Raw genomic sequence first — 22,924 nt, 5'->3', positions numbered from 1 at the left:
CTCTGGAGAGCTTGGACTTTTTTCCACATGCTTTATTTCAGAACTACTGAGTTAATTTTAATGAATTCTGTTCAGCAACAATACTAAAGCTGTTCAGCAAAAAGAAAGTGCTCTGCCAGTCCAACCAGGCATTACTTTTTGTAGGTGGGAACCATGACAGCAAGATGAAGTGACTGCTCCAGACACTACAAGAGCAGTAAGACATAAAGGATTGCACAAGAATGCAGGAAACGAGATAAACCTGGGACCTGGATGAGCCCCAAATAAAACTGACTTGCAGTCCTATTCTAAACTGGCATTTGCATAGCCCTGTTTTGAGTTTGCAACCAAAAGTTTACCTTGCAAAGCACTTCATTTGCTTCTTACTCCCTCTTCTGTCCTGATGATAAAATCCTTCACACATTTGGAAACTAATTTTCTTACTAATTTTTTGTATCAAATTAGTCAACCTACAGCTCTTGTTAGCTACAAAGATGAACACCCAGAATGCACAGATCAATACTCTAGCGAAGTTTTCTGAGTCACATGAAAAAGTTTTGCTTTTTGAGATGTACACCAGCAGGATAAGAGAGCTTAGGTGCATATACAGAAGATACGCACAATAAGCAAGACTTTGCACTGCCTTATTTTGAAGCTGGACATTGTCTCTGAATATGTATTTATGCTGCTGAAAGGCATTTCCAGCAGCAACACTGAGATGCTCTGAACTTTGAGATGCCAATGGTTAAAATCGACATGGAGCCAATAAGTATAATAAAGAAGCAGAAAACCTATTACAAAGAAGTTCTATAGGTCATTTCAGCATTGTTGATTGCCCAGAACCCGGGAAAATGGGAAAAGATAAGAATATGCAGCATCCCACACTTAAAACCAAAGCCCAAAGAGGCCAGATAATATTAGGGAAATAAAAACTGATACCCTGTGGATGATCACAGATGGTTTTTGCATGTCACTATTCACCAGCTGTTTCTATTACTCTTTTGTGCAAAGGCATCAGAGGAAAACAGATTATGATTTAATTGAAAGAGTATTGGGCCAAAACAAAGGCAAAAATCTGAGACATTTTCATCCATGGAGAGAGATCCTTTTATCCCACCAAAGGGCAGTCCTGCCCAGGGATTACCTAAGTAGAGATTGTGAGGATAAGGCTCCTGGATGGAGCCATACGTGGATGAAAGACAAGGCTGGCTGCCCTCACAGGCAGAGATACTCTTGATCCAAAAGGGACCATCCTCCCATAGCCTCACTGGGTTTAATGGATTTTGCGACACCACTAACAAAAGCACATGGACAGCTATTCTGGTTCAGATCAAAGGCCAAAACCATTCACTGCCCTGCCTCCATCAGCAGCCACACATAGATATGCAGGAGTGTAACAGCAGGCCAAGCGTCCAGAACACATCCTCCTAACACTACCTCACTCTCTCACCACTTTCAGATTAGAGACTTCCTGAGGCTGCTGTGGTTTCTCTGCTTAGCCATCCTCATGAAGATTTCTCTTCCAAGGAGTTGTCCAGCCTCCTTGTGAGTAAGAAGTTCTCAGGGGAAGATGAGCATCTGCAAGCTCCTTGCATTCAGAACCTCCTTCAGCAAGGAGTTCCACAGGTCTTAAATTACATGAAGACACACCTCTCAACATTTTTTGGCTTCCACTAGTTTCATCTGACAGCCTTTAGTTCTTTCATTGGGAAGAAAAAATGAACAATCAATCTCTAGCTACTTGTTCTATGCCAGTCATGAGTCCGTAGACATGGTATCGTCTTCGCAGTTATACCACAGCGGATTTAATGTTTTGAAACACTAAGGTAGAAAGCTAATATGTTTCACTAAATTTGGCCAACTGAACAGCAGTTTTACAGTATTACATTAGGTTTTTGGATAGATTTTATTTATTTATATACTTATTCAGGTAAGGGAAGGAAACTATTTTCCTGCTTCAGAGTATGTCAGAAGAAATAAGCATGACCAGTCTTAGGAAGGAAAACTAGAAGTGAATGGAGAGATACCCAGGGGGAAGGGAGATTATAAGGTGCTCAGGTGTGACACAGAAACACATCTGCCTAAATCAGATACATATCAGGCTCACACACACACACACAGATGCATGGGCAACGTGACATCTACAAACACTGTTGTGAGCTGAAGGAAATGAGAAAGAGGAAAGCGTGTTCTGAAACCCAGGCAAGCCGGCTTAGCGGGCTGGCATGCTGCATAACAGATCAAAGAGCGGCAGGAGAGAGAATGACTATCAGTGCCATATGCTTATTTGGTCTTGCTGTTCTGCTTTATACTGTGTTCATTGAATCTTCTTATGTATAAGTGAATCTTCTTTATATGCATAAGTGAGACCTTACATAGGTCTCACGTCACATGCGTGCACCTTTCACAGATGGCTTTCATCATCCCACCTGTACTGGAATCTAAACTAAAAGGCAGGGAGAAAACAGCACAGAGGATATGTCTGCACACAATGAGCTAGGAAAATCTGCAGTGCTGGGCCAGTATTGCTGGTTAGAGCCAGCAGCATCCTCAGAGCCACAGAGGAGGAAAGTCAAAGTGAACTGTGAACTTGCTCTGTTGCAGCAGTGGACTGCCTACAGAGTATCCTCAAACCATGAACCTGAACCAAAGTCCAACCACCACAATTCCTGTGAGGTGTTCAGGGCTGGGAACATGGGAGAAGAAGAGAAACAGAGAAGAATTTGCCTGTTTCCATTAAGAAATGCTGAGTAATTCCACAGCAATTTCTAGGAAGTTCTTGCACTCATCTTCCCAACCGCAGACACCCAGCTAAACAAGGTGCTGAATGTGAACTCCTGCTGTCCCTTTATCTCCGCTTCCTCTCTCACTGGCTGGGGATGTGAAACACAGGGCACCCCTACTTTGATGCACAGGTTGTCTCATCTTAGTAACAATCACTTTTACCCTTCCTTTTCTCTTATCTTTGTAGTCTGCTCCAACCTATTTTTTTCAGGTTGAATTACTTCTTTCTTTTTCAAGAGACTTGCATATTCCTGATCAGGTCAGGTGATACGGTACAGGACAGTTTGGCACCCTGTCTCTTGTGAGCTGACTTGCCTGGATAACTCCTATGCCAAGAGAATTCTCATTTTTAAGTTTCAAGAGACCATTCATTTTGATTTTGCTCCATGTGGAGTTATCCATTCCACTCTAGTGTTCAAGATCAGGCTGGATTTTACCTCCTAGAACAACATGCTCTCATGTAGCTTTAAGCAGTAGAACGAGATGCTGTGTCTGTAATATGATCTCTCCATTCCAGAACCAGAGCAAAACTGCAAGTCAGATACATTTCTCACAGCACAGTTTGCCCCAAACATCTCCCTGAGCCTTAGTCAGATGAATGGTTTTTATTCCTGTTATAATATGATTTTCTTAGGGAGATATCCTGCTTCACACGCAAGTGTGGAACAGGACCCAAGTCTTTCTAGAGAGCCTCAGTAGCTAGCACATACTAGGTTGAAGAAGTTAAGAGAGATCACCCTGTTATTTGCTTTTCAGCAGTTTTTTCCTCACCAGAAAGTCAGGGTACACTTCTTTCCCTATGAAATAAGGAATGCTTGAACATTGTTCATGCAGCCAGGGTAATATGAACTAGATTCAAAGAATGCTTTTCTATCTAATTCCCCTCAATCTCACTTGGCCCCAGCATTTCCCAAGCGGAAATTCTGGCTGCTTCCTGGAGTTTGATTTAATTTCAAAAGTCCAGATAGCAAAAACCTGAATTGACCCTAATTCTAGTATTCTTACCTTTCCTGTTTCCTAACAGAATAACGGATGTGCTGGGCACTCTTGCAATCCAGCATGCAGAAGGTCAGACAATGCTGGAGGGCAAAAGCAAAGTGGAAAACAGTATTTCCTGAATTAAGCATACTTCTCTGTCATGTAGTGAGCATACGCTCTTCTAGATGGAGTTATTTTATCTTCAGCTGTTAGACCAGAAGGATTTAACCCATATGTGCAATGAGTCAAGGACATCTGGGATTTAACTGTAGGAGGTAATGCCAACTTCATTCCTCCACTTTTGTCTTGGCTGGTTCACACAAAGGTTAAGCATAGAATTTGGCTCTTATGTATGATATTTTCAACATCATACAATGGGAAAATTCTTCCCACTCCTCCTGCTTCTTTGTTTTCTTCCTGCAACCTCTGCTCTCTGACTTGCTCCTATTTCTTCCCCGTATCTCCACATTCTTCCTGCTTCTCCCCATTTTTCCTTCTTTGAAGCATTCCCAATACCTAACCTACCTAAAGTTTTAAATTTTCACCTTCTTCCTTTGCTCTGTCCTTTTAAATGACAGAAGAGTTAAGACTGATATTTTTGTGTGTGTGTATGTCACCACCAGTGTTCAGAGTCAACACTTGGTATGTAGTAGTGGGATGAAGCCAGATTCTGTATTATCAGTTCAGGCTGCCTGCAAATGCAGACTGATGTCATTGCACAGGGTCACAGACATAAGGCCTTCTTTACTCCCTTGAGGAATTGAAATTTACTTTAAAAATAGATAAAATATAGCTTTTTCAGAACCTTAGTATATGATCTGTGCTACCACACTACTGGGCCACGAATTTGACTACATTACTGGAAACTATTAGCCACCTGATACCTGAAAATGCTGCTGTTAATGGCTAAGCTAAAAGTAGCCTCAACTTTGCTCTGGGACCCTCTGAAACTGGATGATCCTAAAGCATGCCTGAGGGGTTTGAAAATCAGGTATCATCTAGCGCATCTGCCTGTTCTGGGAGATTTTGGAGCCAGAGAAAATCTGGAAGATCTATTGATGATGCAGCTGTTGATGGAGAAGTGGGCAAATGGCTCTTTGGGTGGGAGGAGGGCAGAAGCTGTTTAACTGGGGAATACGCTGGGAGCACTGCAGTGGAAATGAGAGAGGGAGGAGCGGGGTGGGTGCGGGGAGTTACTGCTCTGTCTGAATGGAACTCATTTCTTGCTGTAATCAGAGGGATGGCCTCCCTCAGCCTCCTGGTAGTGAGAGGCATTCACCTTCCTGTCCCTGCTGAAGCAAGGTGCTCAACAGTAGAATCTACTTACCTGATAACTGCTGCACTGAAGGTTGGTCATGTGTGCTTAACAACTGTGCCTGAATGGTTTCTACTACCCTCTTAAAACGACGGCTTGGACCTGTGAAGACAGAAGAGGCACAAATGGCAGTGAGGTGGGCAGAAGCCAAAGTCTCATACAGCCCAGGCTGAAGGGGAAGGATCACAAGCATCTTCCCTTCAGTCTTGTCCCCAGGAGTGTACCAACAGTGTATCTGTCCCTCAACTGAAGGCATGGCTTTGAGGAACTGTTACGTAGTCCCCACATTAATAGGGACTGTGGTCTGCTGGACTTAACAAGAGGAAGGATGGCTTCTGGGGTCCTTGTTTGTCTGCTTTAACCCCTGTGGTGGGCATGTGGCTACCCAGAGGAAAAGGGAGATTGCTTGTTTCTGCCAGAAGGAATAAACCAGTGGCCTCGCAGTGCCCAGCTGAGACACTGAGACCTCCGGGTGAAACAAGAGGAGTACAGGGAGATGCTTCTGATGAATACAGCAGCCATTTTAGCACTAACCATGGTGGTGGCAGCTTCACCTCTTTGGGAATCTCTTTCCCTCCCAGCATTTCTACCAACACCATTTTTGTTCACAGTGTTTGCTCATGTTTGAATTTTCCCCTGAGGTCAAGACAGTTATATTCTTTCCCCTGGCAGAGCTCTCTTTGCAGGCCTCTATATCAGCAAAGATAAAGCCAGCTTGCACCCATTGTACAGCTTTGCCATGGTTACCTGATAAGAGTGTGAAAGTGACAGAATAGATCCCGTTCTCTTTCTGTGCCTCTCCCCCTTCTGTGTATGTTATGTCCACCTGAAACTTCACTGGCTTCTGGAAGACAGCAGGACCTCCTGTGGACTTATACTCTGCACGGAAACTTGTCTGTGAGATGACACTGTGACTGAGGCTTGGGATCTGAAACATGTCAGTAGAGGAGATAATAGAACCGGAGCACAAAGGGAATAAAATTGCAGAATTTGCTTTAGAACAATATACATTTCCAGAGTGGATAAGATATGCTGGATTTACTTCCGGACTTGAATTTGTAATGTACAGAGTGTTCTCGTGAAATCAGTCAGAATGCAGGTTGCTTGGTGTCGCAGAAGAATGCACTGAACCTTACAGAACTGACCTCAATTTAAAGGTTGAATATTGGTGGAATACTCAGCATGCTTATAAATTTATACATTACACAACTTCATACACTCAGTCTTTATTTTGTTACTCATCTACCAGTTTTGAGAAATGCCTTTTTGCTGATATTAAGGAAGGAGGCAGAAAAATGAGTGAAATATACGACTGGATATAAAAAACCACCTGAGTAGCATGGTCTGATCTCATAGCTGGTCCTGTTTTGAGCAGGAGACCCCCTGAAGTTCTTTCCAGCCTCAACTGTTTAGTGATTCTATGATATCACACAGACAATCAGGACACAGAGCAGAGACTTAGACAAGTGCTTGGGAGATTCACAGGGCAAGTGTGTCTGCAAATAAATTACCCAAACCACAACTCCTATCAAAACATAAAAGAACTTTGAGAATCTTTCTGGTATCATCCAATACCTGTATCTTCAAACCTGTGGCAGCATTTAATAACTGCCTAATTTTCTACAAGTTACGCTTCACAGTTCCTGCCAAAAATTATCATAGTCACATACTATTTATTACTCCATAAAGGACCAGGTTAAAAATAAAAAACAACAAAAATCCCACCAAAAAACACCTGGAAATCTGGCCTCTAATTTAGGAGGAAAAATGAAGATGAGCATAGTAACACGACTGTTCCAAAGCAATCTGAGATGGATACCAGTGTCTGATGCATGCTAATATACTGTACTTGCTCCTTGTATGCCTGTACAGTTAAAAGGATTATGGCTGGCTTTTTTTGAAGAAATTCATTGCAGCATCATAGAGACTAAAGAGTGCAGTATTTTGTGGAGAACAGTATCAATTCAACGAGGATATAAGAAATAAAGTCTCCTTCTCTTAGTTCTATTGAAATAAAAAAAAAAAAAAAGTCTAATTATGTTGTCAACCACCTTGAATTGAAAAATCTCTCAAATTAACTTAACTGTGCTGACTTTTTCATCACTGGTACTTCTAGACAGAAGGAATAACAACTTTCTACAGGTAAAAAATTACAATTTCCCTCTGCTTTCCTACATTGTAAATAAACCACGTCTGCAACAACTGATTCTTTGGTCACCAGAGGAAATTACCCTTCTTTCTGCCACACAGCATTGAAGAGGAGATCTAAAGTAACAAATGCAGATGTGAGACAGGATTTTTGTCCGACTAAAGTGCTGGAGGGCATATCCACCAGTGGGAGACCAAATCTGATGCCCAGATGGTGACTGTAAGGTTAGTTTGACAAAGCAGCAAATCATCATCTTGATACCACACCAGCAGAGTGCTCTATCTGCAGTGATATTCCTGGCATTGGCAACCTGGAGACCCTGCCAATAAGGCTGAAATATTTTCTCACCTTTGAGAGTATTACCTACAGTTAGAAATACAGAATCCAGTGAGAGCCTGAACCAACATGCCATATACATTAAATCCACAGAGGATGCATTTGGAGGAGGAGAGACTGTGCCCAGTAACACATGGCACAAGGAGTCCTGGAAATGCCCAGTGAGTGATGCCTCCAGATGGTAGCTGGCGTGACTTACCGAGAGGAAAGCATGGACAATATCAGCCTTAATGGAGCTTAGTGGCTTGTCCTTAATGACCACAAAAATCTGTTCTTCTTTCTCCAGGTTGATGAAGTTACCAAACCAGGATTTTTTGGCAAGCCTGATACGATTAAAAAACAAAAGAGAGAGTTTAGAATATTGAGCACTATTTCTTACATACCCTCAGCTAGAAAAAGAATGTAAAAAACCACACAAGGAAGTTTTGGTAACACTCCAGATGTGATCGTATTAGTAAGTGGAAAACTGTCAGAGAACTTCCAAAACAACATTTCACTTATTGAAAACCATTAAAATGATGGACCACACAGTGTTAGTCTGGCAGCATGTGTGACCAACAAAGAAAAATTAGGATCAATGGTAATTATTTTCACTGAGGCAATATACTTAATACTGCATATATAAAGTACATATAAACCAGTGGACACACTTCTGGTTTGCCTCCAGGGTCCTCTCCGCTTCTTGTGACACTATGCAGATGCTGGTAACACAGGGATTTAAGTCCCTTCCCACTTGATTTCAACGCCTTTGTTGTTCTAGGACTTTGAAAGTTTCTATTCTGAAGGTGTCTTGTTGGAAAGTACAATCACAGGATCCTGCTTTTTAAACCAAGTAGTACGTTTAACTGGACCTCTAATGAGTCAGTGAGCGATATCCATTCCTACTCAGAGGGTCAGGACAAAGACTGTCCCATTCATTAGTCCCATTTAGGGTGTCTATATAGTGAGTGAACTCCTGCCATCCTACAGAGGAAAGAATTTTCAGTACTAAGAGAGAAGATATCAACACCATGCAAAACACAGTTCAGGCTTTCTACTGACAGCAGTCCAACTTCACAGGTACTTTCAGCATTAGATGGTGGTTTAACAATAAAATAAAATCGCTGATCAAATCAGCAAATGTTTGATTTTGTTTATTATTTCACCATCTCAATGCACTTTTTTGACATTTCCTTTTAAGTTAAACAGGCTAAAGGAAAAATGCAGGGACATGAATGTTACCACCCAGCACTTGAAGGTAGCACCTCTGACAGGTGAGGTTTTCAGGGAACAGAAGATGCTGTCAGCTATGAGATCCAGCCAAACAATTGCTGGACCACCCTAAACCCAGGGAAAATCCAACTTAAATCAGCCATATTATAGTAAGGAAGAATTTTAGCATGAAAATATCAGAAATGAAAAGACCTGCCACCAAGAGACTGCAGTTTTTTTCCTCTACAGACATTTTATAATGCCACAACAAGTCTAGTTTGCAGTATGGCAAGCAATAGGCTTTCACATGTTTCAGTGGACATTCACCACTCAGTGGAAGAAGACAGCCTCTCCAGACAAGGAAGGATTACTATACATCAGCTGTCCAGCAAGGCAATAAACAGTTGGAGATGGTTATTAGTAGATTTACTTTCCACAGCAAAGACTCAGACTGAGACAGAATGAGGAAGAGCGGAGACTAGGAGAGAGAGGAGCAAAGTAGCAAATTAATTGGAAGTCTAGACCTTTGGGATAAAGAACAAAGCTTGACCTCAGAAGCATCCAGCAATTTGCACTCATTCCCCATTCCAGAGTGCTCCATGAATCACATGACTGTCATCTCACTGCTCAACTAATGCACACAGTGGAAACACCACAACTGGAACACAGCTTAGCTGTGCAAATAATCATTTGCTTCTACTTACAGCAGGCAACCAAAAATAAGAGTACAAAAAGATTCACTTGCAATTTGGTAAAGCAGCGCCCCCCACTCAATAAAAGTGGGCTGGAAAACCATCACTCCCTAAAATATTCATAGGCAGCTGTAACTAAGCCAGTGAGCCAGAGATTAGCATAGGGAGCAGTAAAGAGAAAGGGCCTCTCATTTAAATGGATCGTTAAGGAGCCAGGGTTAGAGTGTGAAAGGAAATTACATACTAATTAGCTCATGTGTCTCACACACACCATAACAACTCCACAAGCCCCTGGAGAGCTGGGGCAATAGCTCCCTGCATGTAAAGGGTCTATGCTCATTAGTAAATTAGCACCTGGTTATCCATCTAAAACGGCTGGCTGTCCTAGGCTTGTATGCATCATAATCTGAACTGGGGTTGGCTATATGGACTCCAGGGGCCCAGTGTGTGTCACACATGAAGCTGGGCCTAGCATAGTGTGCATATTTAATTGCAGGTCTGACATGTTAAAATATGGCTTTTCATTTTTGTATTTTCTTTAATGGTTTTGTTGGCCCTTCATTTATAGGTCTCTCAACAAGCACAGGTTAAAATGGACCCAGAACACAGGGAGGTCTTCTCCTTTTCAACTTGGAAACCCGGTCTGGAGTCTCCAGAGTTCAGCTGGGCTCTTTTCTTCAGCAAGGTTATCACCAGTAACACTAACTCTGGAAGATTCAAAGATAGCCTGGGCTATGCTCCAGATTGCAAATCACTGGAATTCACTAAATAATTTTGCTGATGTAGCATAAGATGGAAGAGATGTTAGTGGCTTCTTCTGTTTCTGGAATGAACAGAATCAAGACTTAGCACACATGCACTGGCTTTTCTTGAAACTGGCAGAACTAGCTGTGCTCATACACCCAGGGAATAGGCCCACTGAAGAAGAGGGGGCAGACAAGGAGTAAAATGACACAGTGAAGGTTTCCCTCCTCTTAGAGGGTGTTTAGTGCTACTAACTTGTGTTAAAAGGGGTATGAATCAAGGATCCTCAGCACCCTGAATGAGATGCTCTAGCTTTTCACAAGATCAGGCTGTAGGCAGTAAAAAAAGTATTTAAAATTAACAGTCTTCTCTTGTCATGACAAACCTCCTAAGGGGGAGGGAGATAGGAGATACGTGTGAGAGACTGGGTATGCAGATTACTCTGGGGAATCTAATCAGGTGTCCAGCTGATGAAAAAGCAAATGGTTTAGCACAAAAATGGAGGCCGGTGCTTTACTACTTCGCACTGAATTTCTCACTGCTATACTGTTTTTCCTTTTCTTACTGTTGGAGCGTCTGATGGTATCACCTTCTGGAGCACCCCACTGTCTTCCCTATCTGTCCCTGAGCACATGGATCTGTAACCTCCAGAGGTTTACTTGCTTGGCATAAATAACAGCATTTCTACTCAAGCAAATGGAGCTTTGCTGTTTTAAAGCAGCTGGAGCTATATCTCTTTAAATGTCATCCCTAACACATTTTCTAGGACTTTTTCATATGTGAAAGAACAGCATTACCCAGACACGTCAAAGTGTATTACCTTATCATCAGGTGTGTTAAATGAGTGTCAGTCATTAAAGAATGCTGTATGAGAGCAAGGACATTTATTTTTATTGTTCAACCCATGAGGTCAATACAGCTCTTGATAAAGATACCTTATTTTTTATAGAAAAGAAGAAAATACTAGAAAAAAATTAAGATGTGGAAGCGGGCACTGAGCAACGAGACATCTATTGTTAAAATATAATCCAGTTCATTATTTTTTATGATTTTTACTATGTTTACTGCAGGGTAATGACCAATTGAACTCATTAATTTGGGAATCATGCAGAAAAAAAAGAAAAAAGGGCCTTAGGCTTTGACTTGCATCCAAACTGCCGTAAATGACAGGCACTACTTCTCTACATCAGCTTCTAAGGAGTTAGTGGGAAGCAGAGAAGGCAATAAATTAACAGAAAAACTTCCAGCAACATACATGCATGAAGAGAGGAGGTTTAATTCTGAAGGTTTTCTGCTTTAATGGCCTTAAAAACATTTGAGATGAGAGTATCATAGTCTTCTTTGATAAGGACACATTGATTTTATGAAATTCTCTCATGCTTCTCTATTAGTAAATGCTCCAAAGTGTTGAAAACATAATTTATTCCATTTTTCTTCCTGGATTTCTTTTACTAACCTCTACTATTCCTTACTACTCCCTCTCCTGAAGTCTTTATCCCTCTCCACTCTGTGCCCATCTCATACCAGATAAATGCTGGGTCTGGGGAAACTTGCTAAGGCAATACCAGTGTCACCAATTACAAAACTTTGGGCCCAAAATTTCCATCTACAACTCATGAACATTTCATACAAATATCTTGACAAAAGGCCAAATTGCCTTGGCTGGCAGAATAAGTCTATGGGCATTGGGTGCACAAACACAAGCTGTGAAAATAAAAAGGAATAATTTGGCATCTGTTGCATATATTAGGAAGTGCTCGGAGCAGCACTCTCTGGCAGGGACTTCCAAACCTGCCACGCAGTGACGCACATTTGTGCGGTGAAATAGCTGAAATGTACGCTGACTTTTAGGAATGAGCCTGGTGAATATGAAACAGCTTCTGCATGTCCCAGTGCTGCTGCCCAGAATTAACACTGCGTTTACTATCGCAGCCAAAGATTTCCCTGAATTATCTTAGCAGAGGCTTCTGCATGTTATCCTGAAGATGCAAACTCTCCTGTATTAAGAGTAAGACTTTTTAGTACATAGTTAGTGCCAGTATAAGCCATTGATAATCCTCTTCACTCCCCAAGAGTGATCTGCTTGACAACCAAATGAAAGAAGAGAGAAGGAACATGTTACAAACCTAGTAAATTCAGCAAGCCATAACAAAATGAGGTGGTTACTGGGAGAATGTTTCATCAGCTGCTGACACCAATGCCATTACTGAGGTACAGATTTTACCCAGGGTCCTTAGCAGAACCACCATTTCACATCTCTGTTCCACTCACAGGACAATAAGTTACAGTCAGATACTGATCCAGAACAGGAATATGTCATTCTATGACATGCAGGCAAGGAAATGACCATACTGGCAAGTTACTTACTCTGGGGATGATTCTGGGGTTAAATTAGACATCTCTTCTGGTGTAGGTACTGCCCAGGCACGCACAGCCAAAGAGAGGGAGGGAGAAAAGAAATTGATGATTCAGTACACCTTCCATTTTCTCCTTGTATACCAGTGAAACAATTCTGGCATTGTACCCTGTTGTATTTGCCCACTGCCTCTGCAGACTAGTATTGACATTTGAACATTGGTCATATGTCTCAAGATAACTGTATGTAATAAAGTGTTGCATTTCAAGGCTCACCCTAGCCTTCCTTAAATCTTTATGTAATCTTGCACTGGCCTCAATGGTTTCTGGTTGAGACCCAAACACTATGCCAACATGATTGTTTTACAGTTCCTTCAATGGATGCAGCTTGGTCACTGCTCCAATCCTCTGCAGTTCTCTGACCGTCTCGGAAACAACATCCCTGACCATCACAGTTCAAAACATAACTCTTCCATGGCTGTAATCCTCCTTTCCTTCTGGATTGCATCACAGTACTCTGTAAAACCACAGGGTATTGGGAGTTGCTGACAACATCTGAAGATAATGCATGTGACTTTGGGTGCCCTTTGCCTGAATGCAAAAAAACCCCACCTGGAGCACCAAGAAGAAAATTTTGCAGATCTCAACACTCTAGAGACTCTGAAAACTGAAATAGGCCAGCAGATATGAAATCTCTTATTTTATTAAGCAGATTTTTACACTAATTACCAAAGGAGGTAAAAAGCATTAGCCAAGATCAAAGAAGCTGTGTGTCAGAAGGACAATTGCAGCCTACTGCCACTAACTTTTTCCAGCAGAAGGCCCAGCCTGTGGCTATGGGGAGGTAGCGGAGCACAGCCATAGGGGAAATAGCAGAGCTCTAGATTTGCTGATAAAATTAGTGGAGAAGTTGAAGATAAAATTTTCTTTTGTTCTAAGAGCCACAGCAGGGTTAGTAGAGCTGTATGGCTAGAGTGTGAAGAGGGCTCAGGAGACACTGTTGGAGCAGGTATATGACAGAGACTGCTCACATGTGCCTTGGGTTAGGGCTGGCTGACACTATCACTGTCATTTTCAGTTCAGTCCTCAGTACATGAAATTTGCAGAGCCACAGAGAGCTATCAACTTGCTGCTGAATGCCTGCCCAAATCAGAACCACCCTGTATGTTTGGGTGAGCACTCACCTTGCAATTTCCGGCGATGGAAGCGAGGAGATCCCAGAAAACTATTCTTGATTGAGTTGAGTCGTGTCCTCCATGGCATTCCTCCAATGCTGGGGCTGGATGGTGGTGTTGGGTTGGGTGTGCCTGCTGGACTCTCCTTTGGCGTATGGACAGGTGTCCCCTTGGGGGTAGGGAGGGGACTTCCCCTTGGAGAGGGGTGAGGGGTGACCTGTATGATGGGGATAGATTTGGTGCTTGGGTCAGTACTAGAAGGGAGCAATCTAACAGGAGACATAGGGTTGGTCTGGACTTTAGGAACAGCCAGCTGTGGGTTAAAGCCGGCTGCAGGCAAGCGGCCCTGAGCATTCTGCACAGGGCTGTTCTGGGAAGAGGGGGCGCTGGCATTGCTGGTAGGGAGTGGGTTGGATTTAGTAGACTGGAGTGGTTTTTCGGCCAATTTGCTCTTGGATGGCAAAGTCTGCGTCTTTGGGTTGGGCTGAAGTGCTGGCTTTGGTTGGAGTACATGTCCAGGCCTGGAGGCGTTCCTACAAGCATCAGGGTCCAAGGAGACTTGGGGTCGGGGAGAGAAAGGGAGGTCGGAGGTCTGAGGGGGGATGAAGAACTTTCTGATAGGCTACAAGACAGACGCAGAGTGTCCATGCACATCAAAAACAGTGAAATACGCATAGAGCGGGCGAGCAGAGAAAGGAAAGTCAGAATAAAATCCATCCGAGTCACAAAGATGCACCATGTCACAAGGAGACACAAGAGATGGAGGTGAGGGGGTAGTGAGGGGAGAGGGATTTTGCAAAGAAACAAAAACGAACAAACAAACAAAAAACAAAAAAAAAAAGACATGCAGTTAGCTGGGAACACAGCATAATCAACAACAGCAGCAGCGGCAGCAGCAAGAACAACAGTGTCATAACAGGCTTCATCATATTAACCAACCATGTGTCAGCAAAGGAAAACAACAGAAAGAAAGAAAAGTAAAACAAAGGAAAAGTAAAAAAAAAAAAAAGAAAAAAGAAAAACAACGAAAATCAAAAACCAAAATGAATAAAATGAAAGAAAATAACCAAGAAAATAGAAGAGAGAAATGTCATCTCTCTGGGATTGTTCTGATTGCCCTGCAGTGAGAGAAGCACGATGCTGTAGGGAGGTGAGGAACGGGAAGAAGAACCACTCAAGCCACAGACAAATTGAAATGTGCCAAGAATGGGACCACCTCTTTCAGCTCCAAGTGCCCATGTGTGAACCCAGCAGAGAGATGAAACTCAAAACAGGTGTGTGATACATACGGCGTGGTAGGCGATACACACAGGCTACTGCACACACCAGTCAGAACCTCTTTCCTTCCTCTTGACCCCTGACTCTGGCCAACGCACACCCCGGCTGCTGCCTCCCATTGCAGAAAGAGGGGAAAAGGGAGAGCGTGGCCACCTGGGCATCCACTCCCCTCCTCCGGCCTGGAAGGTTAAGCTGTTCAGCACTCACTTGGAGGCTTCAGAGCACACACCGCCATGAGAAAAATATGAACTCAGGCTGGTGTTTGATTTGTAAACAGCTACAGCTAAAATTTCAGAGAGGCCTGGCAAATTTATCTGGGAAGAGATGACACTTCCCATCAGACTTTATGCTTCTCCTGCAACATCCCTCATTGCATTGAAGGACAGCTTGATAATCGGAATTTCTGTCATAAAGTCACAGCAATATTTGCCATTAAGTCCCAATTCTATGGAGGGGATGGGGTGGGCCATTGTTTCATAAGACAGTTTAAAAAAAAAAAGACAACTAAAGTTCATAATCCATCACTGCATTATCAAAAATGGGATTATGATTTTTTTTTTCCCCAAACAAGAACATTTACACTTTAGAGGTATTTTGGGAAAGCCTTCATATGTAGACAGCGAACAGCAACACACCAACTTGGGAGGATAGAAGCCTTTTAAAGGGTAATTAGCAAGCTAAAAATCACATTTAAAACAAAATGAGCGTCCTTACAAAACATTGCTGTTAAGATCTTAGATTACAAATACTGGCAGAATTGTAAAAATAGAAAGTACTACTCAAGACCTTTAGATTTGGTCTGCACTCAAGATTCCAATTTCTAGAAATTATTATAAATTATTTGTTACCATTATTATTATTATTATTATTATCAGTATCCATTCTGAATACCTTAAAGCTGTAATCAAGCACTGTCCAGACATACTATACACATGTAACCATGCCTCAAATTTCAGTCCCAGGTTAGCACACTCACTAGTGAATTTCCTTCCTGGGTTTGATGGCTTAGCACAATGCTGCCATATTTTAAAAATGCAGAAATGTATTCACTAATAAACTTGTTTGCATCAAAGTTTTGTAATTGCTTGGAAGAACTTAGGGTTAGGCCACCAAAATTAAAAGAAAATCACTACATCAAAACATTTGTATTATTATTAGGATTGTAAAGTTAAACAAAAGTCTGTTATGTTGATAAGTTCTGATCACCAATGAGAAAGGAAAGGGAAAAGATGAGGAAAGGCATTAATTTGTGGAAGTTACTATCAGACAATTAACCAAAGACTGTTGATTGCAAGTATTTCCTTGCAATTTTTCTGTCTTATGTGTATGATGGTTTGAGAATCAAATCTGAAAGAAATAAAGTCAAATACAACTCCCACTTAAGCCATTAAGAATCTGAAGGGGCACCCTTAATTACTGCATTTTAAATAATATAATAAAGAACAAGATAGTTCTATATTTCAGCTGGGGCAATGGGGAATGCCATTAGTGTTCGGTGGATGAGGAACTTGCTGGATGGTCACATTGAGGGGGTAGTGGTCATTGGACACTGGTGACAAGTGGTGTCCTTCAGGGTTCTGTATTGGGACCAGTACTGTTTAGCATCTTCATCAATTACATATACAGTGGGATGGAGTTTACACTCAGCAAGTTTGCAGATGACACCAAATTGAACGGTGCAGCTGACAGACCTGAGGGACAGGATGTCATCCAGAGGGACCTGGACAAGCTCAAGAAGTATATCCATACGAATCTCATGAGGTTCAACAAGGCCACATGCAAGGTCCTGCACCTAGGTTGGGGCAACCCCCAGTATCAATACAGACTGGGGGATAAAGGGACTGAGAGCAGCCCTGTGGAGAAGGATGTGGGGGTCCAGGAGTCCCAGTGCAGAAACAAGGAAATAGATATTCACTGGCTCCTGGCACGTTAAAGACACAGAGGGGACCACGAACATATTTATGCCAGTTGCAAAAAAGGTAACAACTGGTAGGAACCCAGAATATGTTTCAGAAAATGGTTCAGTCAAGTAAGGAGTTGGAGCTTTACTAGCCTAGAAACTGGTGGATGAGACTGGACATGACCTGGCAATGTGCGCTTGCAGCCCAGAAGGCAAATTGTGTCTTGGGCTGCATCAAAAGAAGTGTGGCAAGCAGGTTGAGGGAGGTGATTCTGCTCCTCTACTCCACTTTGGTAAGATCCCACCTGGTGTACAGCGTCCAGCTCTGGAGCCCTCAGGACAGGAAAGACATAGACCTGTTGGAGAGGGTCCAGAGGAGGGACATGAAAATGACCAGAGTGCTGGAACACCTCTGCTGTGAGGACAGGCTGAGAGAGTTGGGGTTGATCAGCATGGAGAAGGATCTGGGGAGACCTTATTGCAGCCTTTCAGTACTTAAAAGGGGCTTATAGGAAAGATGGGGACAGACTTTTTAGCAGGGCCTGTAGCAATAGCACAAGGGGTAACGGTTTTAAACTAAAGGATTCAGGATGGACATGAGGAAGAAATTTTTTACAATGAAGGCAGTAAAATACTTCAACAGGTTGGCCAGAGAGGTTTCCATCCCTGAAAACATTCCAAGCCAGGCTGGATGGGGCTCAGAACAACATGATCTATTTGAAGATGCCCCTGCTCCTTGCAGGCGGGTTGGACTAGGTGAACCTTTGAAGGTCGCTTCCAACAAACACTGTTCTACGACTCTATATAGTGAAATGTGTATTTACTTTTTCAAGTATCTTCTCTTCCAATTATCTAAGGTGCTATTAGAAACATAGGTAAGTATGTTAAAAAATATATTATTTTTATTCCAACATTTCCTTTTAAGCCTCAGACTTGACCTGCCTTAATATCGTTATGATCTACTGAAAATGCCATCTGGTTGCTAAATCTCTTTGAAGACTATTTAATCAACTGCCTATTAAGTAATAATGGTGAGATACAGCAACTATGGAACAGATCTTGTCATCCTTATTCTTTGATGTAGTCCTACTGAGATGTCAGAAGTTGATCCCAAGAGATCAATTAATGAGATCAAGACTCAGGTTTGCTGCACTGGAACCTTATTTTGTGCACAAAACTGTTTCCATGCTCTTTTTCAGTACATTTTGCAGTGGCATAAGAGTTGTCAGAACTCTGCTTCATTCCATGGTCATCCAGGAGTCCCAGTGCAGAATCAAGGAAATGGATATTCACTGGCTCCTGGCACATTAAAGACACAGAAGAGACCACAAACGTATTTATGCCAGTTGCAAAAAAGGTAACAACTGGTAGGAACCCAGAATATGTTTCAGAAAATGGTTCAGTCAAGTAAGGAGTTGGAGTTTTACTAGCCTAGAAACTTGCACCTGACACTTTTATGCATAAGAATTACAATGTTACTGGGGAATTACAATTTTAAATACTTGGAATACTCATGTTATCTTCATACACCTAAAAGCAGACCCATAGGTGTATCTATACGGTAACACATAAGACTATATCCCATTCTCTGCTTGCATTTGTAAATAACATTTCCCTCAGCACCCATGAAAATTTACAAGCTGCCAAGGAAAAAGCAAGCATCCCAACTAAGAGCCACAGCTCTGCAGCAACAGATGTCAAAAAGCATCAAGCATGTGTGAGTGAATTGGACCAACAGATCTTGAAGCAGCACCACTTACCCTTGGACTGCTGAGAGGACTGGTGGAGAGCCCAGACGATGCTCCGCTGATCGACCGAGACCTGAATGGACACAATAAGGAAAACAGCCCTCAGAAAACTTGGACAAGTAATAACCCTGAACACCAGCCACTGCAGGCACAGGCATGATGTGAGGAGGAGGAGGGAGGCTGTCACTGGAAAAGCATATGACTCTTTCCTTTCACTGTCACATTTTTCAGTTGTCCTACCCTCAAAACAAATAAATGCTGTTGCTCAGGAGGGATACTATAGTCCCTTTTCATTAAGGGAGTTGCTGCCCTTTTTTTGGTCATCAAGCAGATTGAAGCTACTACATCTGCCCTCTGCAAGCTGAACTGCAGAATTCAAAGAGGACTGTCAAGACATTCCTGGTGGTGCTAAGAATTCTCTTCTGTGCAGAGCTGGGGGACACAGAATGAGATGTTCTCTGTCATGAGCAACATGGAAAAGCACCATGTGTACAAAGCACAAAGGTAGAGGATTCTTCCAGCTATTAAGAAAAAACCCAAGTCTTCATGACCCAGGCACACAATAGTTTCCTATGTGATGACTTCCCACTGAAATCAAAGTTCACATTGGCTCAACCCTTCCCAGCTTCTCACTGATAGAATGCACATCTCTGCTGTTACATTAAACAAGCCAGGTCTTCTCTATGGATAACAAGTTCTGCTGTAGTTGATGACTTTACTAATATCGAGATAACAGCTCAGGTGTCCTCAAAAAGAGGCCAGTCAAGGGAGAATAAACTGTCCTATTTGCTGACAAGGTCACCTACACTGTAATGCTCTTATGCTCTCCAGCAAAACCCACCTATGAAAAATGTCAGCTGTAGACAATAAAATGTACAAACGTGACATGCTAAATGTGCTGAAATGGCAGACAGGCCAAACGTACAAACATTTCAGCAGCAGAAGTTTCCAGGAGGAGGGTTGCCCAACTGCAAAAAAAACCCCTTCATGTGACTGTAAATGAGTAAGCCCCAGAGACAGCTGCTTTCTCTCCATTTTAAATAAAGTTGCCTTGAAGACTGAAAAATTTTACAGGAGAGGACTTGGCTAAGAACCTAGTTGTTCAAGAACCACCATGCAACATGTCAATATAGCAAATCTAGCAATGTTTCACCTATAGTAAGATTAGCGAAAGCAATTGCTTGCTTTCAGGTAACAAACATGAAAAGGTGAAATACTGTAGATGCTTCAAAAACACAGTGCATGTGTGTATGTGTATACATATGTGTCTATGTGTGTGTGCATGCATCTATATATTTAAAATCGATACAGGTCAGATATTTAATGTCAGCATATACACAAGAGAATATGAAACAAATTTAGACCATAAACTGTCTCAAGTTTACTCTCTTCTATTCCTAAAGGAGAATAAAACAAAAAAAACACAGTTTTTGAAATGGTGTCTCAGACATATACTACTAAATAAACCTGAGTAGCAGAATTATTAAAAATAATATGTGCGCTGCAAAAGAGGAAATATTTCCAAGGTAAGAGTAAGTTACAACTGAACACAATGGCAGGTCCTGCCTCTATTTGTATCCTCTGCAGAAACTACTCACTGATGGTTTTCTTTGTATCTCATTGCAGTTTGTCCATCACAGTAAGTAGGCGAAATCCAGAAGTCCCGTCTCAGTACACTTTTTTTCCAGATTAAATCTAAATTTGCACCATGAAAATCTGGGGCGCTCATTCTGTGTAGAAATTCCCCACTTACATTTTCCTTGTACCCTGCTGCAGTCTGCCCATCACAGTACAGCAGTCAAAAACTAGAAGATCAATCTTGGCATTCTTTTGCATTTGATTAAACCTAAATTTGTACCATCAAGATCTGAGGCACTCATAAAAGTTTATACAGAGTAATTTTAAGGGGAGAACCGTCTGCTACGCTATTTTATATGCCTCTCCTACAGCTGAAGTAGCTGAGTGCAACATAGATGTGTTGTGCATATGGGAAGACCATTTAGTTAAAATCTTCCTTGTATGAGTCACCAAGTAAAAGCTTCTTCCAAACTAAAAATTACAAGAGGAGCCTGTAGATTATCTCGGGCAAATGTGGAAGGCATTTAAGTGCCCAGAGATGCAGTTAAACACCTACTTAGGAGTTAAAACTCCCACTAGGATCTGTTTCCCACCAACTTTTAGTTGTGGTGGGAAAATCTTCCCTGATACTCACCTGAATTCCAGGACACTTGATTAAAAGTTCCAATTTGGTATTTCCTCTTTTCAATCAGGTGTTCCCAACAGCCCTGAATTCTCCCCTCCCAGGCCCACTGCCTCCTATCTTTTTACAGAAACAATCCCATGCACAGAGGGCAAAACACGGCAGGCCCCACCTCCCAACTCCCAGTTCCTTATTGGAAGCAATATTTGAAAAAGAGTTGTTGTGTACTGCGTTTTCATCCAGCCTAGGAGCCTGAGGTAGGGGACAGAAGAGAGAGTTAGTGTGAAATCCTCCTGGAAATGCATTCAGTGTCCACATGATTGCTATCAACAAGCTTTGTTTCTGCTGCTGATATAAGTCCAAAATATGTAAGAAGTAAAGGAGGCCCTATGGCAAGTTTTAGTTTGTACACACTAGAAATTGTATATAGGAGCAGTGGAAAGAATTTAAAGAATTCTGAGTTAATTTTCAGTGTCGGAGTGAAAAGAGAGCTGTACATTTTCAGAATTTTTCCCCTTTACAAGAGAGTGCTGGTATGGGATATGAAACCCCAACTGAAGAGCTCTTCCTTGCATCTTCTTCAATTTAATAAAACTCCTGTAATTCACCTTTACAAATGGGACACAGTTCCCAACCTAGCTATAAAAACTGAGTACAATGGTAGTTTCTATACTCCAGTACAAAAATGCTAACAAGCAAAAATGACAGATTTGTCCCTCCCATCAAGATCATCTTAGCTGGGAAATGCTAGAATTCAGTTTTAGAAAAAAAAACAACACAGGCACTGCTCCTGTATCTCAGAGTTAGGTGGATGAAACTGGGACAGGGCCAAAAGAAGGTAATGAAAATGCTGCATTATGCTGAAATGCTGTAATGAAAGAACAGAGAGAATTTAAATTTTTATCCCTCTCTCCAGAAAATGAAACTATGAGGCCCTACAGGCAGCACGTTGGTACGGCATAACCTGGATGATCTTATGTGTGGAAAGAGGAGAAAAATATGACATCATCTTATCTCTATAGCTATGAACTGAATTTATTTAATGAGAAATATCTATTAGTGAGTAACCTCCTAAGAGTCTCTACAGGCATTAAATGCCATTGGAAGTATTAAATCTATAATTATTCCAATATCTTAATATGAAATGCAACAATCTAGGAAACTACAAACATTGTGTGTAACTCATTTTGCTCTGTGTTTTGCATTGATGTATGTTTGGGCACCACCTCAATGGAAGCCGTAAAAAAGTTGAAAATAGAAGCAGAAAAGTTAATGCAGTTGCTCAGATAAAGAGCATTCCCTCAAATACAATTGCCAGATTTAGAGACCCAAGAAGAGACTCTTCGGTCCCTTCCAAAGTGACAGAGTCATTCTGCCAAGCCTGAAGGGAGAAATTAAAAAATATCTAACGAGAAAAAACAAAACAAAACAAAAACAAAACACCAAACAAAACACCATAAGGGAGGTAGACCCAAGGGTTAGGAGAGGGAAGATATAGAGGGCATTCTAAACATAAGGTGGGCACTGAAACCATTGTATTCCTCCCATCTCATAGATGGACAACAATCTAGAAGCATCTGAGCTATGAAAGAGCAAAGGACTGAAACAAAATGTGCATGTGTGGGCTGCAGTTTATAGATGTGGTGATTTTATACCTTATTGAAACTATTTGATACTTCAAAGTATCAAAGTTAAAAGGTCCTTTGTTTTAACGTAGTTTTCTATTCATTTTAGCCAGCTGCTGTCAAATGGGAAGCCATGTGAGGCCCAACTCATGTTAGATCAGTGGTCTCTTTCTGGTGAAACTGAGGAGCTGGAATCCAGTTTCCAGCTGGTATCAAAGAACTGCAGAATTTCTTGAGAGCTGTGAAGGGCTGAAGCCTCACACTGCTGAGGCACAGGCAGAGAAAAATACAAGAAGGAAAAGCACAGCTGACCTGGTAACCATACTACACGTACAGCACATGTATAGAGCACCTCTATATAGCCCTTCACTCAGGTTAATTTTCAAACGCTTTAAACAGCACATCTGCTAGTACACACTGGTAGCGTAACAAAAGCTTCACAGCCAGCAAACACCTAGGTCAGATTTAGCATTTG

The 22,924-nt window shown here is 41.9% G+C and overlaps 1 protein-coding gene across 25 annotated transcripts in view; it reads right to left on the bottom strand.

Moving 5' to 3' along the window:
- Positions 1-22,924, bottom strand: part of BRSK2 (BR serine/threonine kinase 2) — a 318,684-nt gene that overhangs the window by 18,199 nt on the left and 277,561 nt on the right. For 14 of the 25 annotated variants that reach the window (XM_065065085.1, XM_065065095.1, XM_065065089.1 and 11 more), the window contains 6 exons: positions 18,637-18,697; positions 13,708-14,320; positions 12,536-12,584; positions 7,741-7,864; positions 5,804-5,984; positions 5,069-5,158 (listed from right to left, as the gene is read on the bottom strand). In XM_065065085.1, the coding sequence (XP_064921157.1) occupies positions 5,069-5,158; positions 5,804-5,984; positions 7,741-7,864; positions 12,536-12,584; positions 13,708-14,320; positions 18,637-18,697 (1,118 nt within the window). The remainder of the gene's footprint in view (positions 1-5,068; positions 5,159-5,803; positions 5,985-7,740; positions 7,865-12,535; positions 12,585-13,707; positions 14,321-18,636; positions 18,698-22,924) is intronic. The other 11 variants (XM_065065084.1, XM_065065086.1, XM_065065098.1 and 8 more) reach the window with 1 other exon arrangement.

This window comes from Columba livia, chromosome 5 (genome assembly GCF_036013475.1).
Source record: "Columba livia isolate bColLiv1 breed racing homer chromosome 5, bColLiv1.pat.W.v2, whole genome shotgun sequence".
Classification (NCBI taxonomy): domain Eukaryota; kingdom Metazoa; phylum Chordata; class Aves; order Columbiformes; family Columbidae; genus Columba; species Columba livia.
This window is presented reverse-complemented; position numbering and strand designations above follow the sequence as displayed.